Here is a 19,292-nt window from a genome sequence, read left to right on the forward strand (position 1 = left end):
TGTTCCATTGTTTTATGTGCTCCTACTTTGGTCTTTAGTTAGTTTGCCAGCTCAAGCATGAGTTCCATCCCTGGCTTGGAGCCTAAAGCCACCGCCACTGGAACAAGGAAAGATGTTTTACGTAAACAGCAATACAATGTCCTACTTGCTTGATGAGTGTAACGATTCCCTTAGACGTTCACCCAGCCTTTAAGAAGATACCCACTTAGTCATATTTTTGGTTCTTTTTTTTTCTTCTTGTTCCGATGCTTCCCATGTTCCTCAGCCGTTTCACAATAAACAAGAAACAGATTATTGTGAATGAAGCCCAGAGACAAACTGATGCAGTTATTGCTGCAGCAATTATGAACATTTTAGTCAAGGTTTGAAATCATAACTAAAAGAGGGAAGCAATGCTGACATGCAATAAACAATGAAATGATATAAACAGACGTACAGCGCATATACCATGCATTTAGTATTCTAAGTGTGGCAGGATCGTCCTCACAGATTTGTCAACATATATCCCATGTTCCTTTGCGGTAAATATTAAGTATATGGACCTGAAATGCTTAAAATCAGTTTAGTAGCAATAAATAAACATTTTGATCCCACAAATTGTAATATTTCTTTATTAATGCTACAGTTTTGCATGCTAATTATGTCAAATTATATTATGTATGAGCTACATTAGAGGTATTAAATGACAAATGGCTTGAAAGGTTTTAACTCAGACCCTCATTAACACCGCGCCCAACACACTCAGCTGTCCCTCTGATGATGCCTCAGTGGATCCCCTCAGTTCTCTCATGACAAACATTCTGCTGCTCTATCTGCTTTAAGCATGATGGATGTGACTCAGCATACAAAACACACACACAGGCACACACACAAAGGCAACTATGAACAAACTTTATTGTATCCTGACCCCGAAAGAGCGATTTAGAGACTGTGCAGCTTCTTTACCTCGTGCGACTCTCTGAGCCATTAGACTTAGAGCAGAAACAGAACGGCATCCTTTTATTTGCTCATTTAATACAGACTCATGCGTCTCAGTCGCCCTGGGAGAAAAACGATAAATAAGTCTCCAAAAGCAACCAACCAGTGGAGCAAAGTCCTGCTGATCACCATCGCTGCGTATGTTTGGATCTATTTGTCCTGGGACTGGACAGGAATAAGGTTAGGGACGTTTTTTTTCTGACTGCTCCCCGAGTGAGTTTGAGGGGTGAAAAATTCAGAATACCACAGCATCTGAACTTGGAAAGAGGAACAACAGAGAGGTAAATTTAAGAGAGAGAAAAAAACAAAACATATTTCAGTCGCAGAAAAATGCTTTTTCTTTTGTACATTCTATACACATTGATTGGAACACTTTTTATATGTATTCTATTTATTTACTACAAAATTACATTATTTGCATCAATTGAGTAATTTAATATTGGTTTTATTTTTATTGGTATTGTTAAATGTCGACGATTTATGTACGAAGGACTTTCAACGGAAACAAGACCGCAAGGGCTTTTCTGAAATGCTCCTCTTAGACAGGATGTTTGACTTTATTTGTACTGTAATACATGCTACTGTGTGACTGTACTTGTACTCTAACATTCTATCTAATAAATATATTCATCATCATCATCAGACATACAATTATTGACAAAGTTTTATTAAGTACAATTTTGCTCTGTGAACTTCTTTTCCATATTATATTATATAATTTATATTATATTAAATTGTATGCTTCTTCTCCATCCACAATTTTAATATCGTACTTTTGAAGAACTGTAGATCTAAATCTTTGTAGAGTCTGATTACTATTATAACAGGTTTACATAAGACAAAAAAAAAGAATTGATCCCTGATTAGTGAATTAAACCCCACAATTAGTCATCTAAATTGAGACATTTTTGTATAATGAAAATTTTGCATTCAGCAGTAATTTTTCATTTATTTATTTATTTTGCTAAGATGTTGTGCTTTTGAATCCATGATTAATGCATACTTGATACAAAAATAGCTCTACATTATGGACTTACTATACTTTAATATAAGTAAAAAAAGAACCGCCATTATTTCACCAAATGACTGGACATAACAAATCCATCTTGCATAATTATATGGGACATGAAATGTGTAAAGATAAATATGGCTTCACCTGACAGAAAAGTTTCAGGTTGTGTTGTCTATTATGTTTGGACCTTTTTTTCAAATATTCTCCCCCAACCCTCAATGTTATTTCTTATTATAGCTGTATCAATAGCGCCATCGTGTGGTCAAAACATCAACAGACTAAATGTTAATTTAACTCTTCCAGGTGACAGAACCTTGCACCTCCATTTTTGAAGCATCAAGACAGCAGCCGGTAGTTCCAGCTTCTAACAATTAAAATCATTAGACATCTACAAAACAGACGGTAAAAGTGGTTTATTGATTTAAATTATTTTTCTAATGAAAGAAAATAAAAAAATTAATACATGAGAAACTTGCACAACTATTAAAACTATTTTTTTTAACATAAATTTATGTTTTGTGAGCAGTATAATTATTTTGGTTATTAATGTTAATATCAGGCAGTATTTGGCAGCTGGTGATGATGTCAATCTTCTCAGAGACGGCCTTCAGGTCATCCAGGATTAATCTGATGCTGTGGGATGCATTGATGATGGCACTCTGTGAAGCATTCAGCTGAGCTGTTGCACTGTGGACCTTTCACAAAAATGCCAAAATCAAACTATTGTCACCACAAAACTAATGGAGACAAAAACTTTCTAACTGGCTGGCATGTGTTGCATGGCATAGGGCTGTTATTATCATCATAAAAAGTACTCTTTTAATTACAAGTATTTGATGACATAAAGGTATCGTCACTGATCATGTACCTACTCATGACTGAAATGTGATTTCTGTCCTTGATAACTTCATGCATTGTGATATATATAAACACCCCAGAGCTTAAATCCATCATTTGCATTACATTATATTTTGTGTATTATGCAATTATCGATTTCATTTCTTTAACTGTACAGAGAAAAAAAAAACTTGGTGCATAAAAGTGCCGATTCAGTCTAATGGATTAGTAAACTGGGGCCTGTATGCACCTTTGTATGTCTAACCAATACATTTAATAAGTGTCCATCTGCATACCTCTTTAGTGGCATTGCTGTAAACCTGCCGAACCGTCTGTCCCACGTCATTATATAGCCGGCTGTTAGATTCTTGCAGCTTCTGCTGTAACAAGGTCTCATCTGGAAACAGAATAACATTAAAAAAATGCATTAAGTACTTAAGATCTCCAGCTCCACCCTTACATACAATTGAAGGCTACCAAGCGAAGCCTGGAAAAGCTCTGTGTTACTGTAATGATCTATTCGGCTCACCATGCAGCCTGCGTCCGGGGCTCGCCCTGTCTTCTACGATGGACTCTATGTCAGGACGGTCTCTGACTACAATAAGAGGCGGCAGGTCTCGCTTGAGTATCCGAGACCCCTGCTGGCTCGGCGTAGTAGCTTGATCCGCTTGCACCTCCTCACCCTCGCTGTCTGTTTCCGATGCCTCCCCAGGAACCTGACGTCAGACAAAGACCCACGGGCAAAAGGAAGAAGCTTTGGCTGGTGATTATGAAGATAATGTTCTCCCAATTTTGCTCTCAAACACGGAAGGACCCGGCAAATGTTGGGAAGATCACCTTGGCTCCCACTGCGGTTGTTTGGGGAGCAGACATGGAAGTGAGGTAGACTTCATCATCAGAGTCTGTCTCGGAGGCCTCGCCCTGCACCACGATCTGGTACCCGCTAGACATGACTGTACATGTACACGTACATGAACGAATACCACACAAAACGAAACACAGTTAGCTGCCTTTAAATAACAGGACGTATACTACCGAAACATAATGGTAACATAAGCGAAGCTGAAAACCGACGGCTATGCCAATTGTGCTTTCAACTAACTTAATATGATAATAAAAGGTTATATTGATGTACATCCATAATGCAAACTAAGAATCGGATCCAATGTTTACATACCTACTGCACAGATAAAAACAAAAGTCCGAACCTCTGAACTGTCACTAATCACATGAGTAGTGAGGAAGTGGGTTATTTTCTAACGCCCAATCCACACTCAGTAGTCATGTCACGTGAGAAATGACGTTTGACGTCTGCGTCAGAAACGTAGCGTCACACTCACGAGGACGCTCGTAATGAGAGCGGGCGTAACCCGTATTGTAATGTGATTTATCAATGTAGGTACTGAGGTGTAAATTACGTTACGCTACCATCACTAGAGAATATACTTCTTTTTTATTGGTTCATAAGTGTTTTTTGTATCATTTTGGTTGACGAGGACCGTGCAAGCTACCATTAAACAGTGGTTTTTGAGGTTATTCTTGAGCTTGACCATCGTTAACTCCGCCTATCTGAATGTCCTGCGGAGTACCCTGGTATACAAATCGAGTGCGACTGTTGAAGTAGGACTTGTGTATACTTCGTGTCGCATACAATCCTTACGCAGGTAATTTACTGTGGACGCGTCGCTCTATTTTCAATTGCCTGTGGGTCGATAAAGACAATAATTACTTCGCCCCTATTTTCTTTTATCGATCAACATTAGAAAATACCTATTGCGACCTGGACACTGCCGTTAGCAAACACTTGCTAGCTGTCTTTCGCTCTCTTGTTGACTTAGCTTAATGCTCAAGCGCCGTAAATGGATGCCTGTTTGTATTTTTAAAGTCTGGCTAAATAGGTGCAGAGAAACTGTTTGATTCTGGCGTCGCATCCGGCTGTAATACTTCCTTTTTGTGTGTTGATTAGAAATGGCAGACGAGTCTCTGTTTGACTTTCTCCATATGGAGATCGTGTCTCATGTTTACACGGAGCAGCGATCCGGAAAAGGAGAGATAAAGGACAATAAGGTGTGTTCAACAAATACGACACAATCCACCAATGTGATGTTATATCAAAACACTTTAGCCATGACTTACACTGCGATCTCGAGTCATAATTTAGCAAGAGATTATTGTCACGTTGAACCAGTGTTTTCCTCTATAATAAAAAATAAAGCTTTATCGGACTACATGTAACGCAAAAGATGCACTTGTTAATCTTGTAAACATTCACCAATTTAACCACTTGTATTTCTTCTCTCCAGGACAGAGCTGTTTGTGTTTCTGTGCTTGAGAGCATGGGCTTCAGAGTGGGACAAGGCATCATTGAAAGGCAAGAAAGCCCCATACATACAGTGTGTGTATTAGTACACAGTGTATAACATGCATCACTACAGCGTAACTGTCCCTCTGGAGTAGACTGACCCGCGACTCGCCGAGCTTCAAGGATGAATTGGATGTGATGAAGTTTATCTGTAAAGATTTCTGGACAAAGGTTTTCAGAAGGCAGGTCGACAACCTCAGAACAAACCATCAGGTGAAGGCAAAAATGTGCAATGACAATATGCGTAGTACTACTGCAAAGAATATATCTAGAAATCAAGGTACACCATTCCTTCATACGTGTTTTATTTATTCTTTGCTGTAGGGAACCTACGTTCTGCAGGATAACAAGTTTTCTCTGCTGACTCAGCTCTCCAATGGAAAACAGTACCTGGATCAGGCTCCTAAGGTTACTATGGGAACGCTTTTGTCATTAACACACAAAACGACTTTTCTTCGGCCCCTACATGGCTCGTGTAGACTGATTTACAGCCAAATAAATCAGTATCAGCGTCTCATCTCTTACTAATCTCTAATGTTCTCTCTGTGCGTTTTTCCTCTCAGTACCTTGCCTTTTCATGTGGCGTGGTGAGAGGAGCTCTGTCTAACCTCGGTCTGGACAGCGTGGTGACGGCCGAGGTCTCTGTCATGCCGTCCTGTAAGTTGTATCAGAACACCAATCCCTTGATGGGTAGAGTCTGGTGACACACTTGCTGACCTCCAGTAATAGTAAAACTCCTGTCCGAATGTCTCGATGGTTGTACGGCCCGTTAAAAGAGAACATGTTTGTACAATGTGTGGTGTCTTTGAGTAAGAAACTTAATTTCATTACTTTAAATACATTCTTATGGACTAAACAAATGGTTAATCTCTCCCTTTGTTCTGTTTTTCCAGGTAAATTCCAGGTGGTAGTCCAGAAATTGTGAATCCGTTCCGTTTCCCTGGTACAAGTGAACTAGGCCCCGCGGCGTTCTGTTAATCCTGAAGCGATGACCGTTTTTCCTGTCCAGTCACTGAGGAAAATCAAACGACACCCTGATTTTCACAACCGGGTCAAACAGGAGTAGCTCAGTTCTGCAGATGTCCAGGTAAGAGGGTTAGCAAGGGCTGACCCTCTTAATGCGGTTCTGTCACAGATAGAAATGTTTCTCTTCTGTTTTGTATTTTGTACAGATGTGTGATGTTCTCAATAGTTCCATTAAATTTGCAGTCTGTCTGTCACTGTGTTGTGATATTATTTGTACTGTATTGAATCCCTAAATTCAAAAGGACTTGGATCTCACCATGAGAAAACTGAAAATGAAAGATTACATCCGCAGACTTTACGACGAGTCATCATTTCGGCTGATCGTTTCGGACTACCACCTGTCATGCCGTCTCTTCTCGCACCCGTCTAATAGCTGGTGGACATTTAAGATTCAGTTCATCTCAAGACAAAATGTGAATCCAAGATGAGCCACTGGTACAAGAAGATATGTTGGATGATTCTGTGCCTTTTTTTTTGCCTAAAAAAATCCTGTCTTTTGTAAAGCATTATGTACAGTAGTCTGCAGTAAATTGCCAACGTGATCGACTAAAAGCTATGAAATCTCTTGTACAACACTCATTCAACGCAATGCCTCTAGTAGTTGCTGTTACCTCTTTGTGCCACTAGAGGGACACACAGCTTTTATCTTCAGCTACCTTGAACTCATCAGTGGGAACCATATCTCCTAACATTTTGTTGTGAGCACGCTCCATTTTCTACAACCCCTGCTTTATTTTATTTCATGACGTAGATTCATATTCTAATACTGTATAATATGGCTGCTGCTCCGAGGTGTTCGTGATCAAAAGGTCCACCCCTATAAGCTGAACCCAAACCAAACATTGCATTTGTAACAAGCTTAACTGGGTTCAGACAGACCATTATAACAGTTGGTACCATTGTTGTTTTACAGATTGCATTTTTTACAATGTGTTTAATTGCAGAAAGTGGAAGAAGCCCACGAGCGAATCTTTTCCCGAACCTAAACGAGGAACTTTTGGACTAAACATAATGAATTAGTTTTGATGCCTCAACCCATCCAAGCAAGACCATGACCATCAAATACATTTATTTGTCATTGTTATGTTTGGCACTTCTTCATCACCTACAGGCAGACTATCATTTTAAACACAAAGAAAAATGTCAATGGGTTATTTTTGGCTTTAAAGTCTCTGCTGGTTGTGGGAGGCGTTTGAACTTGACCTTTTCATTTTAATCATTCTTTTTACAAATCTACCACTTGAAAGTCCCCTAATATGGCAGAAGGATGCTTCATCATTGGAGGACCTCTTTCATATTTGCCCAAATGCTTAATCTGAAATGTCAGGTTAACACTCAGAGCAAAGGCCCCCCCGAGACAAGATTGTTGAATGAGCTTCAGAGTAAGTAAGTCCCCTGGTTTAAAGTCGACCGTCATCCTACCCCCCGGCTGATCTGCATCACGAATCAGAACTGACAGCATGACGCGCTCGTGTAGGAATGCTGCCAAGAAGAAGAAAACAGTGGAGGAAACTGAGACGGACATCTGCGGAAATGTGAAGCACCTGACTACAGCCCGCAGTTTGGCCCATTTGTTGCAAGCCGTTAAAGGCTTTGCACAAATCCTCACTGGAAAGGAGGGGTGGGGGGGAAGATTAGGGTGAAAGCCTGAGAGGGGGCTGAATTGTTCAAAAAAATGGGGGAGCGGTTGAGATGAAGAGCGGGGCAAGAGGAAAAAGATGGAGAATGAAGAGTCGATGAGCAAAATGAATAGTCGGAGTGGGGGTGCAGCGGAAGCAGTGAGGGAGAGGAGGGTGACCACGGGGAAAGGTGAGGATGTGAAAGGTCTCCGGCGTCTGTGCCTCAAGTCTTAGACTTGGTGTGAAGGGACAAAATCTGAAGCTCGGTATGGTGAAAGACGGTGATCGTCCAACAACAGCTGTTTTGTGCTGTTCTCTCTATGTGGCTTTACCCCCCCCCCCCCCCCCCCCCTCCAGCTTTACCCTGCATCACAATAATCACTCAGAAAGAGTAACGGTGAATGGAAGGAGTGAGCACACAGGAGGAGGGGTTGTTGAGGGGCAAGAAGAAAGAAAGGGGGGGGGAGCCAGTCAGACCAACATTCTCCATCTCAAGCTGATGACTCGCTGAAATTCAGTGTCCACAAAAACCGTCTAAAGACTTGTGCAGTGAGACGTCAGTGGCAGCTCCTTCAGTTCAGGTCGGACAAACAAACGGCCATTGGGTTTGACCAAATTGTGACATTTGACCAATGGCAGCCAAGCTGGGGGGGGGGGTAATTAGGGAAAGAAGAAATTACCACTCAAAATTCATAAAACTCCTGGAGCTACAATCCATTTTAAATCTTTGTTTTGCCTGCTCATGTTCATCCTCTCAAATTGCCTCCCCGACTTCATTTCCCAACTTCCTCCTCCAATCCTGTCTCGTCAGAGCGCAAGTCTCCGCGCTTCACAACACAAACGTTGCCGCTTGGGGCCATGCGTTGACCCGTGGTGGACCTGAATGCAGCCATCTGCCTGCCTGTCCTACAGCCTACGGGGCAAGAGTGCAGGAGAATGTCTAGCTCAGATACAAGACAGCACACACACACTCACACACGCCTTGAAACCTTTCACTGCCACTAATCACTCACAGCCATCCCATCTCATGCTAACAGTGGCAAGATAATAGCTCATGTGTGCACATGAAAGAAAGACTTCCTCCAGGGCCAGTTTTTCCCCTTCAGCCCTGCTCAGGCCCAACTTGGTTTTAAAGGTGGGTCTGTTTGCCGGAGTTACTTATGACAGGAGGAAAATTATATTTCCCCTGAATGAGGCACTCGATAGATACTGTTGATTTAATAAAGGCTTTGCCGAACAACCACACAGCGCAGATTGAAGAGGGGAAGGATGGAATCAGCGAGAGAGAAAGGAGATCGTTCGGAGTCTAGGATTGGTCAAATTAAAAGGCGGACAAAAGACTTCTCATCTCCGCATTCAATTTCATTGGCTTCACTCCCAGACACACAAACCGGTGTCTTGCTATATCCTATATTGGACTGGTTTCCAGCTCAAATCATATTTTCACAAACATTCCATTGCATACGTGAAACCGGAGAGGAAAGTAGAATTCCACGCGGCCGAAAATTATGCATGCTCCTGTATTTAGAGGGAGCACACAAAACTCTTCCCGGTGACTGAATTTAACATCCCGTTAGTTCACGCTGAAGTTGTCCTTGAAAGCTGAACACACCGTTCCTCACATGACGCGCATGTAGTCTTCCTGCGACCCATCGCGCAGGGGCCGTGCGAGGCTACAGATAAACTCAGGATCTATCAGTTATGTACATTCACCCGACTTCACTCGAAAGGCAAAAGATTTACAATAAATGGTTAAAATTGTGGAAATGTTCAAACTGAAGGGGAAGACATTTGTGCAACTTATGAGGCTGTCATGTTTATAATTTCAACGTGTGGACACAGGTCAACTGAAACGCGTCGGTCTACTGGGGGTAACGTGACCGACAATGAAAACCTCAACGACAGCTCATCTGGTTTCCTGCTCGCTTCCTTCCTGCAGTGAATAAAACGTTACAAAAATGCGTCAGATACCACAGCAAGCGTCACACTAAAACACAAGCGGCCTCCTTTTACGTCAGTCACCGCATGAACCAGAAACATAAGGCTTCTTAGATATTTCAGATAGCGTTACAAGAATCGGCATTAAGCGAAGGGAGTTTAAAAAAAACAAAAAACTTTATTTTCAGTACAAAAAAAGCAAAACAATATATATTAAACTTGATACAAGCATTAACAACTCAAAGTACTCTATAAATACGTTAAAATAAATTAAAGAAATTAATTTACTACAGATAATCATGTTCAATGCTAAACAGGCCTCAAGCGTATGTCGATGGAAAGGCAAATTTTAAATAGACCAGTAACAGCAGTGTCTGTTCTAACCAAGTACACAAAACAGCCAAGTAAAAAGTCTATAACAGTAAGCATACACGCCATAACCCTCCAGAACGCCGACTTAGCTCCGTCAGGTAACGGACCTGGGTGCACAGTTCACACACTTGTGACCAGGACGTTACACATGCAGTAACAGCAAAAAACAATAACAGTAAGAGAATCAATGCTGAGTGAGAAGGAGAGAGAGTGAATAATGGTGAGTGGGTTGAGATACAAAGATCTGCTTGTCAAAAAAGTGATGCTGGCTGTTGATGGAAAAAAAAGAAAGAAAAAAGAATCACACTCCTGGGAATGTCTGCATTGAAGCTCATTTAAAACACAGATTAGCACCACTAAGGTCTTTTTTTTTGGGAGGTAAAACAGAACTTTCATGAAACAATCATACGGCAGTATTAAGTGTTCCGATACCCAGATCATATCTGTACAAAACAAGACGCTAAATAAATAATTTGGTGACATTTCAGTGTCTTTTTTTTCTTCATTGCCTGCATCTTCCAACACATAGCAAACCAGATATTATTCCTATGTGCAGCTTTACAGATAATTGTGTCATCAAGAAGAGAGGAAGATCTTGGCCGCTGGTTTTGGGGGCATTAAAAGTTACCTTTGGTTATTTTACTGGTGGCAGTCTGTGGATAAATGCATGAAAGGCAAAGAAACTGTCGTAAAAATTTCTTACCAAGAAATGGAACCAACACTCAGTTACTTAAAAAAAGGGGACTCCGAACCCACCGTCACTTCTCTCCTCGCCAGCCAACAAATCTTGTTTCAACATTGTAACATGACCTGTTAAACAACACTACAGGCACTTCAGTTGTTTTAAAAACTTAACATTCGGGTTCAAGGTCAGTCGTCTAAACACGAGGCAGACTGTACAGTCTTGAGAAAAATAACTTTCACTAGCTTGGAAACAATACTGCGTACAGTTACTGCGAAACACTAACATAGGACAGTGTGTTTTCACCACCATAATCCAGGCTTCTGGCTGATAACGCGACTCATCAGCAGAGCCATTGGTGGCCTGTGGCAGGGCATGCACTCCTTACTTGTTCCACCCCCCCCCCCCCCCCAGAGATTATTAGACTTTTCAAAGCAAGGAGGCGCATCGCAATTTTCCCCCCTTGGTGACCTTTGACTGCAGCCCTGCTTCACAGGCAAACCATGCGTTCACGCAGCTGCCCTGCTTTCCTAAGAGGAGCCCTTAAATGATCGAGTTACAAACATACGTCTTTGGCAAATAAATGGTGACGCTGGCCTCGGAAACAGGCGACCGATTGGCCAATCACACCGCGATTCCAATCTGCAATCTCATCATACTGTTGTGGTAAAGCATCTTAATACTTCCAGCACTGTTAAACTTCAAAGTTGATACGTACTACATTATGGTGGCGACACACATTCTATCTTCTCCATCACTGTAGCTATGCCAGTGACCACATAAATCTAAAGGTAAACCTCGGAGTCCCTCACGGGGGGGCTCTTTCTCTCGTGACAGACGCGTACAAGGAATGTCTCAGTCCACCCTCTGCTTGTGGTCGATGTGGAGGAACTTGCAGGGGTCAACTGTGTAAGTGTTGCGTGTACTAAATATATTTTTGTCTTAAGGGTATCCAGATTCTGCATGTTGTAGTCTAACTTATGTGAATACGTTTAAAGGCTGAACCCAGTGGCGTCCTCTGGAACGGACAGCTGGCTGAACACCGCCAGACGTCTGCCGCTGGCTTCGTTGATGCCGCCACAGGATTCAGAGCCACTGAGCGACCCGGAGGAGCTGCTGCCATCCTGGTCCTGGTCTGACAGAGACGTGGAGGACAGGGACCGGTCACCCAGTGGCCCTGGACAGACCTCGGCAGCACCGGGACTCTGTCTCAGGGACGGGGAAGCGTTTGGAGACGGCCCGCAGGGAGAACAGCCGGAGTCTGGTGAAGGCAGGAATGGAGAACGGGGGTCTGCCGCCGCAGCCTGACCCATGGGCCGGTACTGGTGGGCAGGGGAGGCCTCAAAGGCAGAGTCAATCTCGAGGAACGCTTGGGACAGCAGCTCAGTGAAGTCGGCGCTGGAGGGAGGAGAGGCCGATGGGGCACACGTGAAAGAAGGAGGAGCCGTAAGAGCAGGCTGGAGGAGCTGCTGGGGAGCAGAGGGAAACCCGGCGAAGCTGAAGCTCTGCCTCACTAGAGGAGGTCTGTGCAAGCGGGAAGATGCAGGTAGCTGCTGGGCAACGCTGGGGGAGGAGGAGCGAGCAGCTGGGGGGGTCTTATCTTCCTCATTGTTGTGCACAAAGTGGCAGCGCATCCCATACGGGCAGAAGCCGATGGTGTGAAAAGTACGACATGGTTCCGTTTTGTACTTCGGATGTCTGCTCAGATCCCGCAGCTCTTCTTGCCCGTGTGCGAACTGGCACTTCCCGCCATACTTGCACAAGCCACTCTCGGTGAAAGATCGGCACAGTTCAGTCTTGTAGCGCGATGAGGATAACGAGGAAGAGCCTGCGTTTAGCGCGATGGGGCCGACGTCACTCTGGGAATGCTTTACGTCGGTTCCGGGCCAGCCCAGACTCGCTGGCGTCAGGCTGCTGCTCTCCACCATGCTGATGGAGCGCTGGCCAAAGAAGCCCGACTTTCTCCACTGGTTGGAATTGGTAAGTCGGGAAGACGTGGGGCTTTCCGACTGCTGCCCCCATTGGCCGGAGGCTAGAAGTGCACTGTCAGAATGCTCGGTGGAGAGGCAGGAGAGAGATGAGAGGGACAGTGATGTGTTGCAGTGAAGCTGACTGATGTAACCTGGAGTTCTCATTGCCAGGCCGAGGGATGGTGGCGGTCCGCTCTGGTCACTCAAGTCGAGGTTCAGCAATTGCTGTGAAAACAGACGACACATCATTAGCCCATTCAGTTTACCTTTACAATCCACCAAGGCTCGCGCAAGCACTCAGACGCCGCAAAGTTATATACATGGTAGCTCAATCTGCAATGTAATATATCATCGTATTTCCAGTAATAATAATACATTTTATTTATATAGTGCTTTTCTGGAAACTCAAAGTCGCTTTGAGTTTCCAGAAAACACAATTTGAAATTTTTCTAATGAGATTCAAATGAAGAAAAAAAAGAAAAAAAAAGCTGAAGCTGAAAGTTTGGAGAAATTCAGAGAGAATCCTTCAGATCCAGATTACTTTATTAATCCCAAAGGGACATTCTGATGTAACATCCACAGCTGAGCATTAAGCATTTAGAGCTCTTATAGCGTGCTCAACTTCCGTTGCTGTTAAATAGATGACAAAAAAGTTGATAAACTACGTTTCTCACAGCAACAACATTCAAATACACGCTGATAGCACACGCAGCGTGTTCCCGGGAGCCGCATGCGACTCCACCACGTTAGTTTGCAAAAGCGCAAAAGCACATTTAGCACCTTCACATTTTGAGCCGCGTGTTCAGCGGTTTAATGCAATAAAAACAGCGGCAGTTCATAGCGTTAGTAACGGCGGTGATTCAAATCACTTTGGCAGCTTGGTCTATCGATAACGAGCCACCGATATTACTGATGTGAAGACAACTAGCTTAACCGCCTAGCTTCTCTTTACGCAGGCTAAACCACCTCGTTAAGCAAAAGTCTGTCCAATGGGCTAATGTCGCAACGAATCTGGACACCTGCCCGCAGCAACGCGTCCGCTTCGCGACGAGATCGCAGTTAGCGCCAAAGTCCAGGCTAAAAACGACGTAAAAGTATTCGTCAGAAGTTCAGTAAATCCACTATTCATCACTAAACCGCTAAAACAAGAAAATAATATACGCCAGAGACTCGCTAATACGAACAACGAAAAGTTAGCGCAGTTAGTTGTTAGCTAGCTAGCTAACCAACCCCTAAAGTTAGCAAACTTTCTCTCCACTCTAAACTTCTCCCCACTTCTCGCTAAACTTTTTTTTCCTCCCCCCCGCGCTTACCTTGCACATCATCTCTTCCAAGTCCGAAAACTGGCTGAGGGGGTAAGATGGCATTCTGCACAGTTTAAAAAAAAACAACAACAACCCCGACACGTCGTCCGATCGCGGCTGCCCCTCACGGCGATAGACGCGGGCACCTCGCTAGCATAAGTTGGTAGGAAGTTTCCAGTTGTGTCTGCGGCTGCTAAACAAGGCCGAGACGCAGACCACGTGTGGATTTAAAACCTAACACGGCGAAAGGCCCCTCCCACTCCGCTGTGGGCCAGACTGCCAGAGTTGTTTTCCTCAAAACACTACTTTAAATTAGCATTTTTAGCCTTTTCTAAATGCTTTATACTAATAACATCATTCATAGAAGACAAACAAAGAAATTATATCCACCTAGAGTTTTAAATAAGAGGAATAGAAATAAGATGCAAACTTCACAATTATTATTTAAAGCAGTAATAGTAATAATAATATGAGCACAATACTAGTGCTAAAATAAAACAGAATACTTACTGAAATTTGGTTTATAATTATTGTATGTAATTCATACTGTGAAATTAATTTAAAGACAATTCAAAAGTAGTGCAGCGGCATGGCATTCGTTAGTTTCATGCCTGGTTCTGGAAAGTTTTAGATCTGTTTTCTAAAATGTCTCCACACAGGAATGTGATTCTCTTTGTCATATTTGCTTTAAGACATTTTCACCATTAAACATTCTAAGAAGTTATTCTACGTATATGATTTTGTCATATCTTTTCAAATAAGGGGCTGGGGAAAAATTACACTGAAGAAGTTAAAGAGCCATAAAACGACAAGAGCCACAATAAAATGCCAGCAGAAGAATAAAGGCCGAAAACAGGAGGACTGAACACATGGCTGGAAAAGACAGCCCGAATGCCTTCACAGACAAAGAGGAGCGAAGTCTTTGATTTCAAAGGCAGATGTGTGAAAAACTCCACTGTGGATGAGAGCCATGAGAATATCTGCCTGCTCAAAGACCCACAGCACATTTGGCCGTCACAAAGAGGCGTTCTGAGCACACACACCTATAAAGTCTGCCAGGAGTGGCAGACTTTTTTCTTTTTTAACATCTCTGGGGATGTAAAAGGGATTACTACAGCATAGTGTTCGGCTGCAACTACAGAAAACAACAACACATTTTCAGTTTTTATCTGCACAGTTCAGTGCTTCTAGCCAGATATTGGGTGACATGAGTGATAGATGAAATATAAGGTTCTCTTTTTGAATATCTGTGAAGGTTTTATTCTCAGTTGTTTTTTGTTGACAAGCGCCTGTGAATGTAATCATTGCACGTTCTTGTGTTAGTTGGAACCATGTTGTGAAATGGTTTAAGGCTCATTAAGAAAGTTCTGTAGTTAATCTAATCATTTTCAGAATAAAAGCATGCAAGAGCTCTCTCTCTCTCTCTCTCTCTCTCTCTCAAAAAAAAGAAACTAGTCAGACATGGGTAAAAAAAAGAAAACTTTACATGAATAAAAGTAAAAAAAATGCTGAGCTTCCAGGTTGATGTTGAGAGCCCTCCTACTCCTTGACCCGACTCTGAGCCAGTTCAGAGAGTCGAGTTCAGCTTTTGCTCCAGCCAAGTGGTCAACAGTGTGTGTGTGCGTGTGTGTATATATGTGTGTGTTTGACAAAGGGTCTCAACCCTCCAACCTCACTGCACCCCTGCTCTGTGATGATGTAATAACACAGGGTCAGCTCTGAACAGCCTAAACCCTAAAGGATGTGTCACACAACAGTGTTTGGACTTGTGTGTGTCTGTGTCTGTGTCTGTGTGTGTGTGTGTGTGTGTGTGTGCATGATGTGACGCTGACACAGTGGCCTTCGGTTTGAGTCTCCATTGCGTGCCTCTTTTCTGCTCTGCATATCTTTGGCCTTCATTTATTGCATTGGTTTATAGCACAAAGGACAACTCACACCATCTGGAAATGTTTCAGTGCCGCTGGTCCAGATCAAGATTGGGGGGGGGGGGGGGGTTCATTATAAATTAACTGTGCTCTTTAAAAAAAAAAAGGAAAAAATTAAAGTTAATCAGACCCTTTTGACCTCAAAAGGTGGAGGTCAGAGGTCACAGGATATTGAACCAGTCTTAAGGCTTGTTTATGCTCTCTTGAAGTACGTGAATGGATACGTTCCTACGTATGCGCTGTGTTTGTCAGTGTCTTCATCCTTATTCGCTGAGATCAATACAGCTACAGGAATTATGGGTAAAAAAAAAGGTTCCGTCCACCTCTGAATCCGCCTTTAAGCGTAAATGGGCTTTCAATCACATGACACCTCACATATGGGGACAACTGTCCAGACCACCTCCAAATGTGCCATGAGAATTGATCTGTTTTCACTCTGGCCTTTCCCAAAGATTCATTTATTTCTCATTCGTTGTATTGGGACTGACCTCTGGGTGCTTACTCAGTGAGAAACTCAGGAGAACAGGCCAATTTGAGTAAATAAAGCGTTATCTACTTGGGTCTGCAAGTAGACTTTACCTCTATAAACAAATCCCTTTTGGGTGAGGTGGGGATTACCCAGGAGGAAAGGGGGGGGGAGGAGAGGAGAGGAGAGGAGAGGAGAGGGGAGGGGAGGGCAGGGGAGGGGAGATTGGAGAGAGATTTGAAAGGGAGTTCTTGCTCCTTGTTGAGTCCAGCTGGGCTTGAGGGCCTTTGGAGCACAATGAGCTCAATGAACTGCAGAACTAACTAACAAACTAATGGCCCGCCCTCTGCGCGCAGGGAGGGGGGACTCTACCCCCCTCCCTGCGTACGCACGCACACACACACACACACACACACACGCACACAGACGGTGCTGAATGACTGGAGGAAGCAATCAGAATCCAGAGATTGTTTCGATCTGTACAGAACTGTTGGACTTTGGTAAAAGGCGGACTGAGAATACTCGACCCTCTTGTGAATGGGACTCACAAATATGCTACAGTGAATAGAGATACTAGAGTGCAAACCGAGGGGGCCCTTGAAGAATACTCATGTACAGGACCCAAACATTTGAGCTTCACTCCCGAATAAAGCTCGGAATTTTGGGACCTAACAAGCAACTCCTTACTGATCCCTTTCATCTCCACGCCAACTGACTGATCAGGAAATTTCGTGAGATCTTTCTCATATCACAAGAGACTTCCTGGGGTGAGTTTGCGCTGTGGAGATGGCGATTGGCTGTGAGGTTCTATTTGCAAGCCTGGTCTAATAAAACGTTTCTGAAGAAGTGTTTTGTCATTAATAGGAAAAATAGGAAGAATGTGAAAGGAGAGCCAGCCAATCCATTATCGATGCATATATCACCATTTGCTGTGTGTGTGTGTTACTATGAGCGACATACACACACACAAATGTTACACAGTCCGTCTATTGATGCCCACATGCTGAACTGAAGGCATTCCTATACAGGCTTCTTCAGATAAGAGGCTAGTATTACCAGTGACATCTTACAGAATGAGGAGGAGGGGTCTGCAGACCTGATGAACATCTGCTCCTCTTTTCCTCCCCTTTCTTCAACCCCCTCCCCCGCCCCCCACCCCCCCACCACCATGACCACCTCTTTCAGGATTTAGGAGAAGAGTTCCCCTCTCGGGGAATCTTTTTTTTTTTTTTAGAAACTACAGCTGTATCATGTGATGGCATGAAAAGCAAAGCATCGCTATGTTCTATCAAGTATTAACTATTTATGTCCAAAAATACAAATCAGCTGTTTGTCATGCGGAGCACATTCCTTCCTTATGTTGTGTGTTCTTTAACATTTCTATGGGCTGACATAGAAAAGCTATAAAAGAACTCATTCAAGAAACACTTCATTGAGTGAAATTGCCGATACCACAATGTAGATCTGCTCTATTGCAAGCTGTGCTCAGTCATAGTTTAGCATTAGAGCATTAGAACCACAAAAATAGCAAAAGTAAAAGTCGTTATTGTGCAGAATGGTCCTTCTTAGGATCAAATGTATTTATGTCAGTGGATTAAAAGGTGAAGCTGATTTGAACTACTGCACTGTTTACACTGCTGGAGACTTTAATCCACTGTAAAACATAATAATTGAGCAGGAGGTTTGTGGTTTGACGTTAATAATCTGAATGTGCAAAGCAGCTGAAGTAGTCTGACCGGGACTGGGATGTTCTTTTATGTATAAATACATAGCAGCTATGACCCTCACTCTTACTCCTGTTAAACCAAGACACCCCCAAACACACACACACACACACACACACACACACACACACACAGAGAAGCCGCACAGTAGGGTTTTACTCACAGGCCAAAGGTCATAGCCTGACCTTTAACATCTGACATCACCCACCCTCCCCCGCCTCTCCTGCCCACTGGAATTCACTCCTGTGGATTCAATTGGAAACAGAGCAGAGAGAGAGAGAGAGAGAGAGAGAGAGAAGAGAGAGAGAGAGCACAGAGGGTTGAAAACAAGATAACAGTGACAAATGTCTGCTCAGAACAGGAGACAATGACTCGGGGTGGAAAGGCTTTGAGAGAGAGCGATGGGAAGTGTTGAGAGATTGGACCGTTTGGCCCATTTGTTTTGGTGGGAAAGTGTCGAAAAAGGAGTCAGCTGTGTACAACAGGCACACCAGGTTACCATACAGCCAAAAGTGTCTGGCAGCTATATCTCTTCATGTGGGCTAGGCTAGATGGTTCCCGTGGACAGAGCTTCCATCTTCTCCCCTTCTGGGGGGTAAATAAAGAGCAGTGTAAGATAAAGCTTCCCGATCTGACCCCTCAGTGTATTGAATTAGCGCTTTATTCATCATCATTATTATTTAGATTCATCCTTGAGCATCTGTATAACCGGCTGTCAGCCGCTTATTTATAGAAGACAGAACGCTGGGATGCTGGTGTCTCTCAAACCGTCACTGCTCACGGGAGGAAACAAATCCACAAGAGGGGGAAGAATTAAAACCAGAAAAGGCATATAAAGTCCAGGCCCAGGCAATTAAGGTGGCTAGAAACGTTTGAAGGTCCACATTTCAATGGGCTAGAGGGCAGTTTATTCTTGAGATACACGTGCAGGTCATGTTGATTACTGTTTTTTAATTTGTCTTTATTATTATTTTTTACTTTTGCACAGATTTCATTGCTCTACTTGTTTGGTATTTCTACTAGGATCTGATTCATATCCTTCTTATTCTGTCTAATTTTTTATTTGCCTTTAATCTT

The 19,292-nt window shown here is 43.1% G+C and overlaps 3 protein-coding genes across 4 annotated transcripts; 1 reads left to right on the forward strand and 2 right to left on the reverse strand.

Moving 5' to 3' along the window:
* Positions 1-2,394: 2,394 nt before the first annotated feature.
* On the reverse strand, positions 2,395-4,076 carry LOC137912665 (biogenesis of lysosome-related organelles complex 1 subunit 3-like). Its single transcript, XM_068756806.1, has 5 exons — positions 4,005-4,076; positions 3,665-3,780; positions 3,357-3,543; positions 3,124-3,224; positions 2,395-2,685 (listed from the first exon to the last, which is right to left on the reverse strand). The coding sequence occupies exons 2-5, from the start codon at positions 3,776-3,778 to the stop codon at positions 2,500-2,502; spliced, it is 588 nt and encodes a 195-aa protein (XP_068612907.1). The 5' UTR covers positions 3,779-3,780; positions 4,005-4,076; the 3' UTR covers positions 2,395-2,499.
* A 365-nt stretch (positions 4,077-4,441) lies between these two features.
* On the forward strand, positions 4,442-6,409 carry LOC137912656 (trafficking protein particle complex subunit 6b-like). 2 transcript variants are annotated; one of them, XM_068756795.1, is made up of 7 exons: positions 4,442-4,491; positions 4,794-4,894; positions 5,131-5,198; positions 5,285-5,402; positions 5,514-5,597; positions 5,753-5,846; positions 6,083-6,409. In XM_068756795.1, exons 2-7 carry the CDS (start codon positions 4,796-4,798, stop codon positions 6,112-6,114), a joined length of 495 nt encoding a protein of 164 aa, XP_068612896.1. In that variant the 5' UTR covers positions 4,442-4,491; positions 4,794-4,795; the 3' UTR covers positions 6,115-6,409. The 2 variants fall into 2 exon arrangements, with proteins under 2 accessions (XP_068612896.1, XP_068612895.1); XM_068756794.1 differs by lacking the exon at positions 6,083-6,409 and having other exon boundaries at positions 5,753-5,893.
* A 5,409-nt stretch (positions 6,410-11,818) lies between these two features.
* LOC137912646 (mRNA decay activator protein ZFP36L1-like) lies at positions 11,819-14,163 on the reverse strand. The gene is made up of 2 exons (XM_068756782.1): positions 14,110-14,163; positions 11,819-13,021 (listed from the first exon to the last, which is right to left on the reverse strand). The coding sequence occupies exons 1-2, from the start codon at positions 14,161-14,163 to the stop codon at positions 11,819-11,821; spliced, it is 1,257 nt and encodes a 418-aa protein (XP_068612883.1).
* Positions 14,164-19,292: the final 5,129 nt, after the last annotated feature.

Source organism: Brachionichthys hirsutus, unplaced genomic scaffold (genome assembly GCF_040956055.1).
Source record: "Brachionichthys hirsutus isolate HB-005 unplaced genomic scaffold, CSIRO-AGI_Bhir_v1 contig_769, whole genome shotgun sequence".
Classification (NCBI taxonomy): Eukaryota; Metazoa; Chordata; class Actinopteri; order Lophiiformes; family Brachionichthyidae; genus Brachionichthys; species Brachionichthys hirsutus.